This window comes from Drosophila bipectinata, chromosome 2R (assembly GCF_030179905.1).
Source record: "Drosophila bipectinata strain 14024-0381.07 chromosome 2R, DbipHiC1v2, whole genome shotgun sequence".
NCBI lineage: Eukaryota > Metazoa > Arthropoda > Insecta > Diptera > Drosophilidae > Drosophila > Drosophila bipectinata.
The window spans coordinates 5,746,066-5,767,739 of record NC_091737.1 but is presented as its reverse complement, the minus strand read 5'-3'; the positions used below and the strand labels follow the sequence as shown (position 1 = coordinate 5,767,739).

Below are 21,674 nucleotides of genomic sequence, written 5' to 3'. Positions count from 1 at the left end.
CAACCAAAAAGTAGATCCAAAAATTGAAGCCAAAAGACAAGTTGGCCCAGTATGGCAAAGGCCATATGGGAATATGTTGCCTGAATCTGTATACTTTTACGTCATACATATATGTATGTACATATATACACAAATATGCACATGAAAAACTTGGCTGGTGGAGTGGGATAACAGCTCCGTTATTTCTGCAGACGCAAAAACTACACCATGTTCGTAGTGGTGTCCATAAAAATAAAAAATATACAAGGAATATTAAATTTTAAAAACGAAACTGAAAATACGTGTAATCTAAAATTTTTCCAAAAAAAAAAGTAGAAATAAAATTTTTTAATATTTTTTTTATCAACCATTGTATATCAACCATTTATATATCAAGCATACATATACATATATATCATAAAAATTTAAACACTAAATGCGTCTATAATTTTGATACCGGACAAAACCTGGTAACAAAATTATAGAACTTGAACTTTAGAACCTGAGGGAATGAAAAACAAATGAAATGAAAAAGAATGACTTTAAAAATTTTCAATCAACTTTGGTACTACGGATGCAGATTCTACTGAGGAACAGATTTTATGGCGATTACTCAATTTTCGCGACCTTTAGGATTTCCTCTTAAAACATGGTTTCGAGAAAAACGCATTTGAAAATTGATGTTTTTACTTTACAAGGTCCTCTTATGGCTAAAAGAAAGAAGTAAACAAAAAAAATGGCAGGTCTCAGAAAAAATTAGAATAAATAAAGCCTGCTCGATTTTCTTAACTCGTCTGTCTTGTACGGTGGGCCGTGGTCGCCGGTGGCGCATAAGGCGGTCGCACACATCCCTAAGCTTAAGTAAAGGCAACAACAATGTCAAAGGGAGCAGCAACAATATTACAAACAAAAAAATGGAGCCCGCAACGAGTGTGGGGGACTATGTGTGCGCGGCTCTGCTTGGAAGGGCGTACATACATACATACATCGTTCACTTATACAAACATAAATACAGAGCTGTTTTACGAACATATGTACATACATATCTTAGCGGTGCAAAATTTCTGTCACGGGCTCAAGATCCGGCTTCAAGTCCAGATCTAGATCCATTTCTATTCCATCCAAAAATGCCGACCACCACCACTGTCGCTGCTTATCCACATTTGCTGCTTTGCTTCTGTTTCTCTTGAGTTCTGCCGTTGCATTATTCATCTTTGGCAGCAGCCATCGCACCCAATCCCCACCGTGTTGGGAGAATGGGTGGGGGAGTAATACCACGCCCTCTTGCGCCAGAGACTGTGCGTCAGAGCGAGCACAACATACAGGCACAATCAGCTGAGAACGCCGCCATTTGCCACAGAGAGAGCACCCGCGCCGCAGTGCGAGTAGAAACGGGGCAGCAAGAGTCACGTTCCCAAGGTGTGCGCAGACACGAACACAAATACAAACGCGCCCACAGGGAGGGTTTACGTATCGGCTGCTGGCGCTTAGGTCGGGTTCTTGGCAAACATTCAAACATTCCCAGTTACGCAGCTTGGGCGAGTGGTTGTCTTCGCGTCCGTCAGCAGACCGGTGCAGTTTTAATGCGAGTGAAGTCGAGTTCGGGTCGTACATATACATACGCGAGCAGCCCCAGGCTGGGCGTCTGTGACTTAATTTTGTGAAACCGTCCGCGACTATTGGAGCGTACCGGCGGACGTGGATTGAGCTATCAGTCGGCGGCTACAGTCGCCTCAAAGGAGTTGACGATCGTTTGCAGCAACCTCCTCATAAGCCTTATCAGTAGCAAGTATCTCGGATTGCCGTAGAATACCCTGAGAAAGGTCTGAATACCCAGACTGATGCGGCATGCCGACTCTAAAATAGTAGACTACTACCACTTAATTTGGGTCTGAGCGCAGTCTCATAAATTAATGACATAATAAATTAATTGGGACCTCTGCCTGTCCTGCGGTTGACGTTGCAACCGGTGTCCTTTCCTGCCGTTAGTTTCGCCATCCCAAATCGGCTCAAATCGGTTTTCGTTTGGAAGACAGTAATGTCACCTAATGATCCCCATCATCCTACCTGCTGCAGAGTCAAGTGTTTCAGTGAATGTTCCGTAGTGCTTATGTGTGATCCTAATGTTCCTTAAATTACCTTGATTCTGAAACGAAGTTAAATAAAGAAGAATCGGTAAAAAAATATTTATAAAGTAAATAAAAAAGCAGCTCTCCATCTCGATTCCAAAAAAGCTGCCCATAAAATGACCAAAACCGTGATATAAGATGCTTTTTGGTAGCCGAAGCGATCGTAAATCAAGTGCCAATCGGCAGTAGTATTCATAAAGCAGCGACCAGTGTTCCCAGTGATACTTTGAATCCGCATAAGGGAAAACCCAATACCAACACACAGAGGATTACCCGGGATCGTCTTAGCTATACACTTTCTTAGGTGGCACAACGTGCTCCAGACTCAGCAAAACGCCTTACGATAAACATAAGACGCCAGACTAACCTCATCCTTGGAAATAGACCTCGTGTCATTCCAAAAGACGCACATGGGCGTCTGCACCGAGGAGCGCCCTGTGATGCATTGGGTAAGTTCTGTGACTGCAAGTTCCTCTTAGTTAAAAAGAGTTAGACTGAAACGTTTTGAACTATTCTGTATTTCTACGAATGGGAATGCTGAATCATTATACCCTTGCAGAGGGTATTATAATTTTGGTCAAAAGTGTGCAACGCAGTGAAGGAGACATCTCCGACCCTATAAAGTATATATATTCTTGATCAGGATCACCTCCTGAGTTGATATGAGCATGTCCGTCTGTCCGTCTGTCTGTTTCTACGCGAACTAGTCTCTCAGTTTTAAAGCTATCGTCTTGAAACTTTGCACACACCCTTCTTTCCTTTGCACGCAGTATATAAGTCGGAACGGCCCGGATCGGCCGACTATATCCTATAGCTGCCATATAACTGATTGATCGGAAATGGTATAACTTTGGTGTTTTTAGAGTTAGAGAGTTCAAATTTGACATGAGAGCTATTTTTGGCAAAACATTACGTCATGCCAAATTTCATAAGGATCGGCCGACTATATCCTATAGCTGCCATATAACTGAACGATCGGAAATGACCCAACTTTCGTGTTTTTGAAGATAGAAAGCTGGAATTTAATACAGATTCTATTTTTAGTCAATTGATCCAACCTATCAAATTTCATTAGGATCGGCCGACTATATCCCATAGCTGCCATATAACTGAACGATCGGAAATGGTATTTGGTAGAAATATCAACTTTCGTATTTTTGAAGATAGAAGTTGGGGACTTTTTTTAGATTTTGTATTGTAATAAATTGGATTATATATTCCTATTCCCATAAGGATCGGCCAACTATATCCGATGTTTGCGATATATATCCGGTTTTAACTGCAAGGGTATATAAACTTCGGCTCCGCCCGAAGTTAGCTTTCCTTTCTTGTTTTTTATTTATATCGGTCCCAGCCAGGGCTAATGTGAGTTATCAGTTCTAGTCCGATTAGACAACTGCCCTCTGCATGCCTTAGTTGGTCCTGCCCCAAAGATAATGTCTGGGCAGAGGCCACAGCTGCCGTTCCACACTACAGATAAGAAAACCCTTGTCAATTCCATTCAATAAATATTTCTCAGAATTCTGATTTTAGTTTGCTTCCGTTGTTGTTTTAATTGTGTGCATCATCACTGTCGTAGTAATAGCAAAGGTCAGATTCTATGATTTTCTAGGGTCACAGAAGTCCGCAGTACTTTCGCTAACCCGCTATCACAAATTTTTCTAAATTCTTCAAAAAATTAAAAACAAAAAAATTAAAGTTTGTTTTTAAAGTCTTCTTATACATATTGTAAACTTTAGAATGAATAAAGTAAAATTGTTTTCCAAATCCAAATTTCCAATTTCCAAGGATTTTTACCCATAATTATTGCGGGCGGGACATTATAATCAAGTACCAAAACCAATTCCCATATTTTCCCATGGGTGAAAATACAATACAGTTTCTTTTTTTTAAGCTTGTTATAAATAATAATCCACAAGTAGAAGAATGATCCAGTAAGCTAATTAGTCATTGTGAAATAATTGAAGATATTTCATAGTTTTGTTATCTTCTAAAATACAAAAAAAAAAAATAATAAAAAAAAAGCATCGATTGTTTTGTAGGACTATGAATCTGAGACAAAAATCTGTAACTAATATTCGACTGATATTATACATAAATAAGTTTTATAAAGATCTACCAATTAGAGATTTTTTTTGGGAAATATGTTTACGAAATTATGTAATCACCGTCGGTGGCTGATTAAGTAGATGAAGAAACTAACATCGAATAGGCCTAAATATACTAAATAATTAGATTAGCTAAATATCAAAAGTTCCCAACGCAGGTGTTTCCCAAATTTCTCTCTCAGTCTCTTTGTTTTAAAACTATCGGCTGCACACAGTCCTTTCTTTGCGCACAGTGTAAAAGTACAAGTCTACAGTGTACTTTGGTGTTATTTTTGAAAAAATTTGATTCAAAACTGCATAGCTTGAGATTTTGTCAAATTTTATATTATAAGGAATTCATTTAAACTTATAAGGATAGTCCAAATATGTATGATATTTGCGATATATGTATATCCAATGCTATGTATAAATATTGTCTAATATAAACATCCACTAACTGTAGGTGTATTAACTTTGAAGCTATGTTTCCGTACTTCTTATTATTCAATTTATTTCATGATCCATTTGAAAATTTAATGTTACCTTAAAACCCTTAGACGCCAACTTACCTTACGTGAAGGTTTCTAAAAAAAATTTAAAATAAAATTCAAAATGAAATTCTATTTAAAATTAATGCACAACTTAATCTATGGTTTTACGTTTTAACGTTTGATTTTTATGAATTTATTCGTTTCTTTTATCGTATTGGATAAAATATCTTTTAGAATATCCAATTGGAATGACATTTTTCTTTTAATGTTTCTTTTATTAGCCTTTCAAATAAAAAAAACATATATTTTAATATTAAAATTTAATATTTAATGTTAAGCGTTCTTTTCCAATCTGAAATTACTTCCCCTAGACCTTAGATCTAGACCACTATGTAGGTGTTTTCCAAAAAGATTACACAGTGCAGCAAAAAACAAATTGGAGGAACTTTTGAAGAGACCTAGGAATTGTTTATTAGGTCGAATATAGTACAAATCCGTAGTTGAAATAATTCTACTACCCTCAAATCTTGATTTATTTAGAAAAAACAGTTTTTCGGAACTTTTTTGCTCTCAAAAATTCCTAAACGCGTAATTTAAAGCCGATTTTAAAATTTCCGACGTTTTTCAATAGTTAAATGTTGTAGCTTTAAAAAAAAAAATAGATCTTTAATTTATTTTTAAAAAAAGGATACCAATTTTACACAAGAAACGGACATTTTAAAATTTGTGTCTTATTGGTGGTAGAACTTACAAGACACATATCAATGTGTACTCCTAAGCGCTAGTAAAATTGCACTGACTTGTTTTGAGAAAAGCGTTATAACTTTAACAATTTTAATTTCGTTTTTCATTTTAAATTTTCATTTTTTCATAATATTGATATTTTTTAAAAATTACACTATATCTTGTAAGTTGTACCGAAAAAATGGTGTCAAAGTCCGAAAAACACGACAAAAATTTAAAAATGTCAGTTTCTTGTGAACTATTTTTATCCTTTTTGTTTTAATAAATTAATAGTGATTATTTTATAAATGTTAGAACAGGGTGAAATTCCAATCTGAATTTGAAGCCTTTGGAGATTGAAAATAAGGAGAACGATAAACAGTCGGAAACTGCATAACTTTAACGTTTGTGCAAAGACTTGAAATTTTTTTCAAAACTCTTATCATAAGAAATTTGTTTGGTACCGACTTTACAATATGATCAATATTTATCTTATATCTTTGCCTTTCTTCTTTAATATCTATTCAAAAGTACATATATGTATGTATATGTATTTATTGCAATGAGATGTAATTTTCACAAAAACGTTACACTTCCTAAATTTGATCTGAATATAAAAAAGAAACTTGCTTATAGACATATGTAATAATAATCCTATCATATAGTATTATTTAAATTCCTGGATATTCTAAAATTTTATTTTTTTATGAGAAACTGAAGTATTTTACTCAATTGTAAGCCAACTAAATTCGTAAGTTTCTTTCCTAATGCGAGTGGCCATGTGTTTATTTGCAAAAAGTCTTGGTCAATCTATGCAAACCTAAAAGAAGGCTTATGTAGGTATTACCTGTTATATTTAAATTCGTGGTTTAAAATCGGGCACTTGTACAATCCAGTTCATACATTTGAATCAACAGCGTGTTCCCTCACTATAATGTCTTGTGCCCGGACTATACAATTAAAAATGCGGTTTTTCCGAAAATCTTCTACACAAAATTCGCTGGCGAAGTGAACAAAATTTTGAGGCGCAGGGAGTGTGAAGGGAGGCACCAGTCGTAATCTATTTTCTACTAATTAATCAAAAATAAGTAAACAGATGCACAGTGGAGGGGAGTGGCTCGATGGCCGGTACCCCGCGAAATTGAAGGGATCTGCTGCTTCAATGAATAAGCTTGGGGACATGTTGCGCACGAACGCTGGGAAAGGAGGTGAAATGGCATGGCATGGGATGCGTTTTGTTGCAACAGTAGCTACTTTGGTTCCTCCCTGCATTTTCTTCACATGTTCACAGTTCTCAATGTCGCGAATCTTTTTCTTGGAATTACGCAGAAATTTTTTGCTCCTAATTGAAACGAACTTTTTCCTTTCCTTTGGATTTGCCGCTTTTTTCATTTAGAATTATATGCACCATTTATAATTCAGTACATCCTTTATTTGATTTTTGATTTAACCGCAACGTTCTTGGATTTAAGGCACAAAAATATTGGGGTTTTAACAAGTTTCTTACTTTTAAATATTGCAGCAGCAGAGCGCAAGATTTCTTGGGCCCGGCGCAAGGGAAAAAAGTCCGACACCACCTGTAGCACATCAAGGGAGCAACCACTGTGGCAGTGCTGCAGGTGCAAGTACCAATCATCCTTTGTTCCGCACATGCTCCTCATCCTCGTGTCCAGATATTTGTGATCACAGTACAAAGCCTTTCGGCAATGCATACAACACCGATTCATTCAGACGGTATTATAAACACTCCAACAAAAATGTACATCAATTATATACATCATCGAATTTACTTTTCCTCTAGTTATGAAACCGCCGATCGAGCCACTTTCGAAGACTCAACAGCCAAATTTTCAATCAGTCGCAGTCGCACTGACTGCACGGAGATCAGTGATGAGACAACGTCGGGCATATCATTCAAAACTGAACCGTTTGGGCCGCCCAGCAGTCCAGAGTCCACCAACGATAGCAAAATAACGCGAAACCTCGATGAATGCGCTGGATGTGGCCGGCAAATACAGGTAAGTGTAATGTACATTTATTTTTATACGAGGTTCTCGTAGAGTACAAGGGTATAATGTATTTTTTTAAATTTATTATTATTTTGTCCGTCTAGTATTATAATTTTGTCCAAAAGTGTGCAACGCAGTGAAGGAGACATCTCCGACCCTATAAAGTATATATATTCTTGATCAGGATCACCTCCTGAGTTGATATGAGCATGTCCGTCTGTCCGTCTGTCTGTCCGTCTGTCTGTTTCTACGCAAACTAGTCTCTCAGTTTTAAAGCTTTGGACTTGAAACTTTGCACACACCCTTCTTAGACTTTTATATTTTGAAATTTTGAAATTTGGCATGTCGTATTATTTTGCCAAAAATAGCTTTCATGTAAAATTTGAACTCCCTAACTCAAAAAACCACATTTCCGGTGATTTTCCTAACAACCATTTCCGATCAATCAGTTATATGGCAGCTATAGGATATAGTCGGCCGATCCCGGCCGTTCCGACTTATATACTGCGTGCAAAGGAAAGAAGGGTGTGTGCAAAGTTTCAAGACGATAGCTTTAAAACTGAGAGACTAGTATGCGTAGAAACAGACAGACGGACAGACAGACAGACGGACAGACGGACATGCTCATATCAACTCAGGAGGTGATCCTGATCAAGAATATATATACTTTATAGATGTCTCCTTCACTGCGTTGCACACTTTTGGACAAAATTATAATACCCTCTGCAAGGGTATAAAAATAACAATATTTAGCGGAATATTGTTTTCTAAACATAAATTGTACATAGACATGTACCTGCTAATCGTATAGCGTTACATTTTTATACCCGATACTCGTAGAGTACAAGGTTATATTGCATTCGTACAAATGTAAGTAACATAGAAAAGGAATCATCTCCGACCCTATTAGGTATATACATATATTCTTGATCAGCATCAACAGTTAAGTCAATATAGCCATGACCATCTGTCCGTATTGACGGTCCTTGGTATCCATCCAGATCGACTTTGTGCCCAAAACTGAAATCTTGTTGTAGCGCCAGTTCTAACAAGTTATTTGAAATTGTTTTGATGCCACACTTTTCCAATACCTTTCCCTAATTACCTACAAATCAAAATTTAGCCCAAGCGGACAATTTCGGGAGGAGTTGCTTCACAGATTGCTTCCCCGAGCACAAAAGTATGAAATTTTTGTAATCACTGAGTGTCCATACTTTAAAATTCAGTTGAAGTGTGGCAAGAAATGGTGAGTCCCGGGTATAATATAGTCGTGAAACTCGACTATAGCTTTCCTTTTCATACAGACTGACTAAAATATGTATATACATGTTTTTCTCGTGAAATACTAGATAGCTCGTAAAGTTACATAACTAATTCTTCGATAGTTGATTTGGACATTTCTGTAAGTGCGAGCAAATTTAAATTTGGCATTTATATTTTGGTCTTTCCATAGGATCGCTTCTACCTCTCCGCCGTGGAAAAACGATGGCACGCTAGTTGCTTGCAGTGCTACGCCTGCCGACAACCGCTGGAACGGGAATCGTCTTGCTACTCACGTGACGGCAACATTTATTGCAAAAACGATTATTATAGGTAAGCAAACGCCAAACCAAAGCCAGTTCCATTCAGAAAATTTTATTCGAGTAGTAATAGTGGCGGAAATCTCCTTCAGAATCTTAGAAGCTGTTGAGAAACCGAGCCATGGGCCTGATGAATCAGATAAAGCCGCAACTGCATGCCACGACATTGACTAGAAAATGATTTCTAAACACGCGAGTGAAGTATTTATGCATGTGCTACCCGGCATTGTTTTGCACCACTGTGCGAAGGCTGAACTCGTGCGAATGTGAACGCGATCGAGAATTGGAATGCAAGAAGAAGCAGACCGCAACGGAGACGGCAGTACCCTGATCGTCCGCCGTCCGTAAATTTGGCCGCCCGCCCATCGGAGCACACCAGCCTGAGTGGCCCTGCGTGTGTTCTGCTGTTTGCTTTTCGCCGCATTCTCAAGAACGCTCACTCTGCCTAAGAATGGAGCTGCAGCTAAGCTGCACGCTAGCTGGGCTATGAGTTTTGGGTGAGATGTGAAGCTTTGCTGACACTCTTCGCCTGGGTGGTTTCGCCGCAGCCGTTCCTTAGTCTGTGATTCCTGCAAGCCACCAGCCGAGTCTACCGCATAAGAAATGTGATTTCACGCGCCGCCACTATCACGCTAAAACTCTTCACTGAGAGCAACAAAATTCACTGAATACGGTTATAATTAAACGAAATTTTGGGGTGCAGTTAACTTTTATATAATTTCTGTGTGGCAGCAGTGAATTTAGCAAAAAAAAATTACGGGCAAGCCATCGAGGCCAGGATGCAAGAGGCAAGGAAAAAGGTCAACACCTGCTAGGGAGCCAAATAACCGTTAAATTCTCAGCCGCACTCAGCTTTCGAATGCGCTTTTTACGTTCGGTGTGCCATAAATCCCTTACCAGTCACGCCCGTCATTCGCATTTCCTCCCAAATGATTCTTGTGACATTTATTACCGCTTCATATTTCAAAATACCCAGCATGATAGTCAGATCGGGAGTCAGCAAGTGCCTCAGGCCGATGCCCATTCCGATGTTGGCTTGATATGGAACAGGGTCGTACTATCTGCGCCTTCTGCTGCGAGAAGCTGATGGAAATTGCGGGGCTGATTCCCGTCTCCATCGGCGCTATCGCCTCGCTCCGTTGAAATCGCTGGAACCGCTGGCTCCGATGGCACTCGCGCAGACAGACCCCGGCCCGTGAAAGGGGGTGCGGGATGCGCTTGGCGGTCACCATGTCAAGTCATACACAATCCATTCCGCCGTAATGTTTCATTTCGTTTCATTCCGGCGGTTTTTCCATGGCTGCCGCCTTGCCTCTACTTACTGATGCTCGGCGTTATTAATCACATCGGGCCCCGCAGTGGCTCGCCCCCCACCGTTCCCACATTTCCCGTTGATTTATACTAGAGATGTCAAATATGACAAGAGGGGAGGCGGTCTGTGCAGCGCCGAATTTATGCCCTATGCACTGTCTGTAAATCGGGTGGGAGGTTCGGGTCGCGGGGTGAATTGGAATTCCGCTGCAAGCGTCATTTCCATCTAATAAAATAAATCCATGTTTTGTCAAAAAAAAAGAGACGCACAGTCGAGTTATGATAAACAAAAATAAAATAAAGCATACAAAAGCATACAAGTTTACGACGAGTGTATCCGAATATCAAAAGGCCATATATCATATAAATTACATGTGGCAACCACCTGGTGATTAATTTTTACTTCTAAGGACAACATATTTTTAATTATATTGATATCACCCAACTTTTATTTTTAAACATTCCCATTTTATAAAAAATAATCAAATAAGTGCTCGAAGCATATAAATTACCTTACTTTTTACCTTGAGCCGGTCGAATCTGCCCAGTATTCTTAAGTATTTAGGTTGTCGTTTTATTGTAAAACTGAAATGGCTAGTTTAAAAAATTCAATTCCTTCATTAAAAGCTTTGAGAACCTTGACTTTAACATCCTTCAATGAAGATAAAGCATAACACATATTGTGTTTTTCCAATTTAATCTCACCTTCCATGACTTTTATATATCAGTAACTACTTTTAAGTTATTTATACACCATATTATCCATATCTGATGACTTTAATAGGAGGTATAGACTTTTTGTAAGCTTTTGTAATAAATTTATTCAGTTTGAGTTTTGTAACAGACAAAAGTATGCCACAAAATTTATACTTATGTATTTAGTATAAACCATATGTTGTACAAACCAAACGCTCCATATGTTTAGTTGAATTAAAAAAACAGTAAAAAGGATGTGGTTGGAAGAGAAGGGAGCAAACTCATTAATACCAATCCTTTTTGGTTTTGACTTCAGAACTTTGGCTTTCCTTAAATGATTTGTTTTACTTTATCTCATATTCCTCCGTTTACATGGATCTGAAAGCTCTTCATTGTGGACTATGTAGTTTTCTATGTAGTGTCTCACAAAACTGACCAGTGTATACTTCGTATGCTGCGTATCCGTTGTCTTTAAGTCGATCTGTTTATAAATCCGTTGTTTCGGGATTAGACACCCAGAGTAAGTAATTGAATTTTTTGTACAAGTCCGCTGCCACCAAGTTATTCTACATTGATAAGTGCAATAAGGCAATATCATTTCGCTCCGTGGCTTCCTTTTTGGAATATTACAAAAATATTGAGTATTAAAAAAAGTATTAAAGTATTGAGAAAGTTTTTTTCTTAGCTATCCCACAGGTAGGTTATAATCAGCGCCTCTAAATTGAAAGCCTTCCGTTAAAAAGGTCCAAGTTAACAGCGTCCTTAAGAAAAACAGAAATGGTTGTTGAAGAGTAACATAAATGCTTACTGTTTAAAAATCGTCGAAGCGTCACAATTTATTTTTGGTCAGTGAGAAGTTGAGCGAAATCAGCCGACGTGGTATAAAATACATTGCTCTTCTGAAGTCGTGGGTCTGACAATAAAATATTTTTATCGTCCGCCATCAGAAAGGGTTGAATTATAAAACACAAAAAATTAATTAAATTAAAAAAGTGCAAAGACCGCGCAATACCACTACAGCTAACTCTACACGACCAACTAAAAGTCAAAGAAAGTCTCAACCAGACTGAAGCTAACAATCTCACGCTGCTTTTTATGTTCTACTCGCCGCCTCAAAATGCTGCAAACGGTAGGCTCCACTCATATTATGTGTCTGGAGTTCCCTCATAAAAACTGGGTAAAATCGGATTTCAAATGTATTTTTGAGAACGTACACATACGCATACTCTTTCAATCTGTAATAAATTTTACTTGTGTATAAACCTTTACAGGTCAATGGCAATTTCAAATGTTTTCATTGTTCCGTATCAGATACATTTTAGCAGAGCTTGCACATTTAATTTGTTTAATGCTGTCTGTATAGAAAAAATACCCTTAAATTGCAAAAATTGTTATTTACCTCTGATCGAAACACTTTTTATAAACGGTACTCGTAGAATAGAGGGGTATATTGCAGTCGTGTTACATACATTCTAACATAGAGAGGGGATCATCTCCTCTCCCATAAAGTATATATATTCTTGATCATTATCAACAGCCGAGTCGATATAAACATGTCCGTCTGTCCGTATGAACGTGTGGATCTCAGAGACTATAAGAGATAGAGCTATAGGATTTGGCATGCAGAATCCTTCACCATCCCTCTCCCACAAATCGTGGCGCCAGTACGGAATGTTTGGAACTTTGACTATTTTATAAAATATAGTCTATTTTGGAAAATATAGTCGAGAAACTTGACTAAAGCCGTCCTTTCTTGTTTTTTATTATATTAATACCCTTGCTGAGGATAAGACGTATATATACTCTTGATCTGGATCACCTCTTGAGTTGATATGAGCATGTCCGTCTGTCTGTTTCTACGAAAACTAGTTTCTCAGTTTTAAAGCTATCGACTTGAAACTTTGCACACATCCTTCTTTCCTTTGCACGTAGTATATAATTATATGCACGTAGTGTATAAGTCGGAACAGCCGGGATCAGACCCACGACTTCAGAAGAGCAATGTATAGCTGCCATATAATTGATTGATCGCAAATGGTATAACTTCGGTGTTTTTAGAGTAAGAGAGTTCGGATCTTGTACGAATTCTATTTTGGCTACCAAATTAAACGACCCACCAAATTTCATAAAGATCGGCCGATTATATCCTATAGCTTTCGTGTTTTGCTGAAACTTCGTTTAAATTCTATTTTGGCTCAGCTGATCCCACTTACGAAACTTCATAACCATCGACCGACTATGTCTTTTAACTGCCATATAACTGATCGATTGAAAATGGTATTTGGTAAAAATACAAACTTTGGTGTTCTTGAAGTTGGATGTTTGGGGCTTTTTTTAGATTTTGTACTGTAATGAATTGGTTATATTATATATTCATAAGGCTCGACCATCTATATCCGATCCGGTTCTAACTTCAAGGGTATATCAACTTCAGCTCCGCCCGAAGTTAGCTTTCCTTGATTCAAACAGTTTCAGTCCGACAGATGTTATTAACAGAATAAAAAAATCAGTCTCTCTGTAACACTTTAGCAGTGTCCATTTTAATAACATGATCCCCACAAAATTGGCTTTCAGTGACCACTTGGTTACAAGTGTTCGACAAAAGGGTTACTTTGTATTATTACTTTGTAATAAAATTAATACAAAAGTTATATTTTTGGCTCAGAGAGATGCTCTATAATACCTTCTAGACGGGTAATTCAAAATTCCGAATATTGTGATTTAACGAAAAATCTTCATTTGGTGCCTATAAAGTTCTATACATTTTACATAAACACTTTTTTTTAACTTAACACTTTTTTAAATTAAAATAGCATATTCAGCTAGGATTCGCTTTGAGGATTACACATTTGGAAAATTTCCACGTTAAATACAAGACTCTTTAAAATTTCGGTTCAGAAAATACTTAAAATTTTTGTAGATGGCCATGACTTTTTCAAAAAATTATATTTCAAGTTCCTAATTAATTAAAAATAAAAAGCTTAAATAACTATAACAAATTCAATAAAATGTTTTTGGACTTTTCCTTTAATCCAAAATTTAAATATGGTATGCTCTTCTAATTTTAATTAGAACTAAACAATCTTCCATAGAAAAATTTGTTTCTATGATTTATAGAAGCTTTAGATTCAATTTTCTTAACTTTTAGTGGTACGGAAGGCTGTTAGTGAAGAAATCATAGTACTAAATGGTACCTCTATATATGTGATCAAGGGAAAAATGCAGTCAAATATCAAGACAATCTAATACACAGCGCAAAATCACGAATTGAGTGATATTTTTGAGCGAAAAAAAATAAAAATCAATAATAATGATTATTTTGTGATTTTTATTTTTTGATTTTTTGAATAATGTATATTTTGTGATTTTTATTTTTCGATCAAAGAATAATGATTTTTTTCTGATTTTTATTTTTTCGCTCATATTTTTTTATATTTTGAGAATAATCATTATTTTGTGATTTTTAAAATAAAAATCATAACAATAATCATTTTTTACGGTCCCTGGTTTTAAGAGAAACTTTTAACAAAAAGATCTGAATGAAGTGTTTAGTATGCTTATACTACTACCCTACTTATCATACTTATATCCTCCCTACTCTTTAAAATTTAAAATTTAAAAGAAAGTTAAAGCAGAAAACTTTTTGAGCAAAAGCTCTTTAAAGTGTTTTGTTCAGACCCGATTCTCAAAGTGTTCCGACATGATCGATTTTTTTCTGACACTTTGAAATGATCAACAGTTTTTTGCAACTCAGACCAGTTATATACTCTAAAAATTTTTAAAAATATCTAGCTTAAATCTGAATGGTACAAGTTAGCGAACATTAAGTTATATGGCAGCTGTGGTATATAGCCGTCCGACCCTTTATAAATATTGTAGATCCGAATTTCCGATAGGTGAGATGGAAAGAAACGCGGACATATGTACATATATGAAATGGAAGATGATCCTGATGAAGAATATATGAATATACTATATACACATATTATATGGTGACAGTGATGTCATATTGGCTAAAATTATAATACTCTTTGGAATTTCATTTGGGAATGAAATTTTAAAAATAAAATTATTCAAATTTTAAATTTTAATTTTAATTTTAAAAAGCTTATAGTGAACAAGACTACTTGTTATTAAGAATTAGTTATTAATCAGGATTAAAAATTGTCCCAATTGAAAGCTGAACACCTAGAGAAATAATTACAACAAAACATAAGCCCTCGTGAGGCGAATTGCGAACATCAACGCTTCAGCCTTCCCTTCTTTTCCTTGTTCGCTCCGACGCTTCGCACGTTGCTCGCTTGGCTGCACAGTGCGTCGAATAACCTTTCCTCTGCTGCGATCTGGACACACAAACTGATAGGGTCTGAATACCCGGTATAAATTCAGGGCAGCGCGATAATTAAAATGTTTAATAGGCATCTTGAGAAAGCATTTTACACCGAATTTATGCGCAAGAGCCTCTTTCTGAATGGTAACGTGGGGGAGGGAAAAGACGTTCCCCGGAGCAAGTCTGACAGCTGGGCGATAATCTAATCAGCTAAACTATAAAATTATGGTCACAAAACCATTAGACATAGGCTTACGTTCTTGGAAGCCGGAAAAGTCCTATTAAAGAACGTTTAAAAATGCAAATGCTCTAGTTTATGTGAATGAAAATCTTGAAAACCTAGTTTAATGTTTGGGGTTGCGGTATTTCAAGCCATTAGCTCAAAAACTAGAGACACAACTAATTTTCCAGCACATTTAACCCATCCAAAACACAATCGGCTCAATGAAACTCCCCGGTAGTCAAAACAAAACCAATACACTAAACTAAAAAATAAATACAATTATTGTATAAGTTTGGGCATTCCCTAGCATCGAATTATCGCCACGGGACGCCGGCACTACCCGAATTTGCGGGGCAGGATTTCAGGACCCAGGGAGATTGTTCTCGTGAGACCTTTACCAAAATTGCTGGCCAATAGGGTTACAAGGTGAGGCATGCCATGCAAGGCAAGTACAACTCAACGCAAAGCAACAAAACTCCGGCGGAAGGAACTGCTCTGCAAGCCGACGATGGCGTGCCGTCTGGGAAATCCGCTGTTGTTGTTTCTGATGCACTTATACATACATATGTAATCGGAAGACCAGAGCTCAGCGGGCGGCACTTGAAACTTCATTTACAAATGCTCTCACGTTACAAAACACGTCCTGTTTCTCGACCCTTGTTGCAAATGAACCTCTGTGCCCCCTATTTGATGCCCTGGGCATGAGATCCCGCGGCGCCCAGTTGGGCCACACGTCGGTTTACACTTCAGCATGCTCAACGCACATTCTCTCAACTCATCCGCCCTCAAAACAAAGCTGGCCAGCTATTTGGTCTAACCTTCATACCATTGCTGCCGTACTGATTTCAGACGCTTCAGTCGGCTCTTCAGCGTATGGAGTAGCCGCGACTGGCCGAAGAGGAGCGACGGGCACTTGGCCACGATTCGCAGCGCTATCAGTCCCCACCTGCCCATCAGCTTGGCTTTTTGCTGTTTGTCAAGAAAGCGCATTAAATACGTGGCTATCAGGTCATAGGCTTTTGCATCTTCTTTACTATCTACATTCCCTGATCTCCAGCGCCTTCAGGTTCCACTAAAATTATGTTGTTTTGGTTATATAAATACATACATACATATGTATGTCGACGGGTCTATGAGACGTCACATACAAAACAAAAGTTTTTTGGAATTTTATTATAAGCACTGTCAACCTATTTGGTAAATTTTGATTATATATAAACGCGGTTAATTATTTTCGACGGAGTATATATTTGTTTAAACCTCAATTTAACATCAAAAAATTATACAAAAAATAATTAACATATTTAAAAACAAGAAAGGAAAGTTAACTTAGGGCGGAGCCGAAGTTGATATACCCTTGCAGTGAAAACCGAATATTTATCGTAAATATTGGATATAGTTGGCTGATCCTTATGAAAATATAATATATCTAATATATATCTATATATAATATATATCTAATATTATAATATATAATATATTATATAATATAATAATAATAATATATCATAATAATATAATAAATAGCAAATATCATAATATTTGAATAAAAAATATAAAAAAGTTCAAAACTTCAGTCTTCAAAAAAACCAAAGTTGTTATTTTTACTAAATACCATTTCCGATCGTTCAGTTATTGATCCAGATCAAGAATATATATAGACTTTATAGGGTTGAAGATATTTCCTTATACCAGTTAAAACCGGCTATGTATCGAAAAAATCGGATATAATTGGCCGATCCTATATCATGGCCGAGAATATCATAAAATAACCAATTTATTAGAAAATCTAAAAAAAAATCCCAATTTTCTATCTTCAAAAATAATACCAAAAAATACCAAACACTTTATATAAGATATAGTCGGCTGATCGTTATGAAATTTGAAAGGTCCAATAAACTGACTAAAAATAGAATCTATACGGAGTTGCAACTTTTTATCTTCAAAAACATGAAATTTGGGTCATTTCCGATCGTTCAGTTATATGGCAGCTATAGGATATAGTTGACCGATCCTTACGAAATTTTGTATGTCGTATTATTTTGCTAAAAATAGCATTTGAACTCTCTAACTTTAAAAACACCAAAGTTTTAGCATTTCCGATCAATCAGTTATATGGCAGCTATAGTATATAGTCGGCCGATTCCGGCCGTATACTGCGAAGGGTGTGTGCAAATTTTCAAGTCGGTAGCTTTAAAAATTTAGAGACTATAACTGAGAGACTAGTTCGCGTAGAAACAGACAAACAGACAGACGGACATTCTCATATTAACTCACGAGGTGATCCTGATCAAGAATACATATGTATACGTTATAGGGTCGGAGATGTCTCCTTCACTGCGTTGCACACTTTTGACCAAAATTATAATACCCTCTGCAAGGGTAAATATAAACAAGTTTTTTAACTGTTGGGAATACACTGCTTTTCTCTAAAAAGTACTTAGCGGTTGGGACTCGTGAATACAGATTCCGTACTTAGAGTTGGGGACTGATTTGGTACCGAGTGGACTGAAGGAAGACTGGAGATGCAGGGGATTTTGGAACAGATGCGGGATCGGGAGCCGGGGGAGGGTGTCCAGAATGTGTGTGAGAGTATCAGATTTCGAGCGCTCGAAAACATAATCATATATTAGGCGTTGTCACTTTGACATTTCGCCTGCTCTTTTACATGGCAATAATCATAATTCATTTTTCTTGCGCCGTCTCCCTTGCTCGTAGGATTTTTGAGGCGACAAAGGGGCGTTTCTGGGCATTGCAAGCGTCTCGGAATGAATCCGTTAAGACAGCGGTCTGGATCAGTTTTATGAGTTGGTAGCAGCGACCACGTTGCTGTCCTCAAAGTTCATGTATAATATTATTTATGAGGCCTCCGACCTACGCGCCGTGTTCAACGCACATACATTCATGGAGACTAGTATATACTACGTAAAAATCATCTGTATAAGTAAGGCCTATAACTGAAGGCTGAAGAAGAGACGAAACCTGAGCGAAAGTTCGGCGAGAGGTGTAGCGACAAGATGTGCGACATGGCGATGTGACAAAAATCTCGGCGTCACATCCCAAACAATTTCCTTCAAAATGCTACGATATGCAGATGATGAACGGTACTAGGGGATGGGGCTTTGAATATCTCTTGAAGTTTGCTCCAAACGAATATGATATATTTGTATGAAATTAAAATTGGCCTCGTGCCTGGTGTTAGCCCCTCCAGCCGATGCTTTCGGCCAGGATCCGCTCCGGGTTTCAGAAATGTGAGAATGAGTCTGCTGAGGGAGTCTGTTTCTTAAGTCAAATGCGCCAATTATTTTGATTAATGTCAAAGAAATGGCATGTCTCGCACATTAAGTGTTATTTGTCGTCTGCGTTTGCGTCGTCAGAAACGTGTGTCTCAGGGACTCAGGGGCCCTTCATCCTATTGTGGTATAGGAACTATTAATGTCTCATCTACCTTTTGCAAAGGAGAGAGAGATAGTCCTCAGTGGCTGAAAAGAAGGAGTAGTCATCACTGCAGGCTATTATCTCCACGCAATGACCATAACACAATTTCGATGAGTAGGTGTTGTGATTCTTTTGTACCGTCCTTACGCTACAACATGCTCAAAAAAGAGCATCAATTACCTTAAACAGCTCCTGTATGAGTCCAGATTTGCAAACATATGATCAGTGATTCAGTGGAGGAATTTAAAAACCTCATGCAACCAGCTCGATTATTAAAGCATAATGACACATGATTTGGCAAAGTTAGTCTTAAGATATCTAATTCTGAGTGAGCTAATGCGAATGGCATATTTTCTTTTTTTTTTAGTTTTTTTGGTACTCGCCGTTGCTCCCGGTGCCTGGCCTCAATCAGCTCCAACGAGTTAGTAATGCGCGCCCGGAACCTGGTATTTCATGTAAACTGCTTTTGTTGTACGGTATGCCACACGCCGTTGACAAAAGGCGACCAATACGGCATCATTGATGCGCTTATATACTGCAGGTTAGCCTAACAGCCGGTCCGTTCGCCAGAGAACCAACTAAACCAATTATCCTTGCAGGACCCACTACAGTATAGCCCGGGAGGGAGACGCTGCCTCGTCCAGCATGAGTGCCTCCTACCCGTACAACACACAGTTTGGCTCGCCACACAACGACTCCTCAAGCCCGCACTCGGACCCCAGCCGGAGCATTGTTCCTACGGGCATATTCGTCCCCGCGTCTCATGTCATCACCGGTTTGCCGCAACCGGCGCGACAGAAAGGAAGGCCGCGAAAACGCAAGCCCAAGGACATTGAGCCCTTCACCGCGAACATAGGTAGGTTGTAAATTGTTATGCGATGGTAGACATAAAAGAGGCAGCATGCAGTCGGGCTCTTAATGGTTGCACTACAGCTGAGATACTTTTAAGCTGGAATTTGGCGCCATTGGTGTATTGACGGCAGCAAAATGCTTCTTTTATGGGCCCGAATCGTAAAACTGGAGAGACTGTGAAAAAGTCGACACAACTTGAAGACTTTTGGGATTTCGATTGCAGATCTTAACACGGAGTACGTTGACTTCGGACGGGGATCACACATGAGCTCCTCATCGCGGACAAAGCGAATGCGCACCTCTTTTAAACATCACCAGTTACGAACTATGAAGTCGTATTTCGCCATCAATCATAACCCCGATGCCAAGGACTTAAAGCAACTATCGCAAAAAACAGGGTTACCAAAGAGAGTCCTACAGGTGAATATTTTTAATTTTCGCGCCCTTTTCCAAAAATGATTAGCTCGTACTTACTAACAATCGCAATTTCGCAGGTCTGGTTTCAAAACGCCCGGGCCAAGTGGCGCCGTATGATGATGAAGCAGGATGGAAGTGGGATCCTGGAGAAGGGGGATGGCGTTCTGGATCTTGACAGCATTTCGGTTCATAGTCCCGCTTCATTTATACTGGGCGGTCCAAACACTACTCCGCCGCACAACCTTGACTAACAGCTGTTCAAGGTAAAAGAAAAAAGCAGTGGGAATGTGACCCGGAGGCTTCGACTTAGCCCCTGTGTCGACTCCGGATTTGGCCCAGAAACAAGCTGAACAGAAGCGATTGGACTCGGCTGGATTTCTAAAAAAAACACATTATGAAATATGCATCGATATATACATATGTATAACTCGTCTAGAAACTTTTTTAGACATGTTGACAAGCCGTCTTGTAGTCGTTTCTTAGCCATATCCTTTTTTAAGGTGGGTTTGGAACCGCTTTACGGGTCGTTAATGCCTATAAAGCACAGATGTTTGCTTCCCATGTTATTTCTGTAACCATTCTTTTCATTTGTAAATAGTCGTACGCGCCAAAACTTGCGTAGAAACAGGTTATTGTTACAAAATAATGCTATTTAAAACTTAATCATGATTATTTGTGTACATAACTTTTTTATATCAACATTTAATTAAACGAATATACACATTTATATGTATTTAATATTTATTGCCCAAAATGTAATAGTTAGTTGTGAATTTAGTTTATCAAAAGAAATTCATTAAAAGTAGCGCGTATTGTAGTGTTTCGGTATATTATTTGCTACGCCTATGTCGCACGAACAGAACTCATTAAAATGGATCTAAGACGAAGATAAGTAGGTGCAATGATCATAAACGAAGAAAAAAGTTAAGTAAGATTTGTACTTACAAATAGATTAACCATAAGTCTTACCATAGAAGCCAAATAAAAATGATTAAAAACTAAAATTGGGGTTTCATTACTATAAATAAAAAACTCAAAAATTATTTTACCTTTTTTTTATTGAAAATTCAAGGTAAAACTATTAATAGGATAACATTCTGTTAAAAAATTTTTAAAAAATTTAAAAACAAGACAGGAAAGCTAATCTAAAAAAATGTCCCATATACACATTTTTTTTTGTTTTTTTTTTTTTTTTATACCCTTGCAGAGGGTATTATAATTTTGGTCAAAAGTGTGCAACGCAGTGAAGGAGACATCTCCGACCCTATAAAGTATATATATTCTTGATCAGGATCACCTCCTGAGTTGATATGAGCATGTCCGTCTGTCCGTCTGTCTGTCTGTTTCTACGCGAACTAGTCTCTCAGTTTTAAAGCTATCGTCTTGAAACTTTGCACACACCCTTCTTT

At 37.8% G+C, this 21,674-nt stretch overlaps 1 protein-coding gene across 2 annotated transcripts; it reads left to right on the top strand.

The window, feature by feature from the left end:
- Positions 1-1,513: 1,513 nt before the first annotated feature.
- ap (apterous) lies at positions 1,514-21,269 on the top strand. 2 transcript variants are annotated; one of them, XM_017248635.3, is made up of 8 exons: positions 1,514-2,557; positions 6,932-7,143; positions 7,211-7,427; positions 8,872-9,011; positions 19,364-19,537; positions 19,596-19,852; positions 20,072-20,268; positions 20,343-21,269. In XM_017248635.3, exons 1-8 carry the CDS (start codon positions 2,519-2,521, stop codon positions 20,514-20,516), a joined length of 1,410 nt encoding a protein of 469 aa, XP_017104124.1. In that variant the 5' UTR covers positions 1,514-2,518; the 3' UTR covers positions 20,517-21,269. The 2 variants fall into 2 exon arrangements, with proteins under 2 accessions (XP_017104124.1, XP_017104125.1); XM_017248636.3 differs by lacking the exon at positions 19,364-19,537.
- Positions 21,270-21,674: the final 405 nt, after the last annotated feature.

Excerpts from the sequence above, each read along its gene's own strand:
- ap (XM_017248635.3), top strand. The coding sequence starts at position 2,519 with ATGGGCGTCTGCACCGAGGAGCGCCCTGTGATGCATTGG. Across the intron at positions 7,144-7,210 it reads AACACCGATTCATTCAGACG|TTATGAAACCGCCGATCGAG; the intron begins GTATTATAAACA and ends CTTTTCCTCTAG. Across the intron at positions 19,538-19,595 it reads GATGCGCTTATATACTGCAG|GACCCACTACAGTATAGCCC; the intron begins GTTAGCCTAACA and ends TTATCCTTGCAG.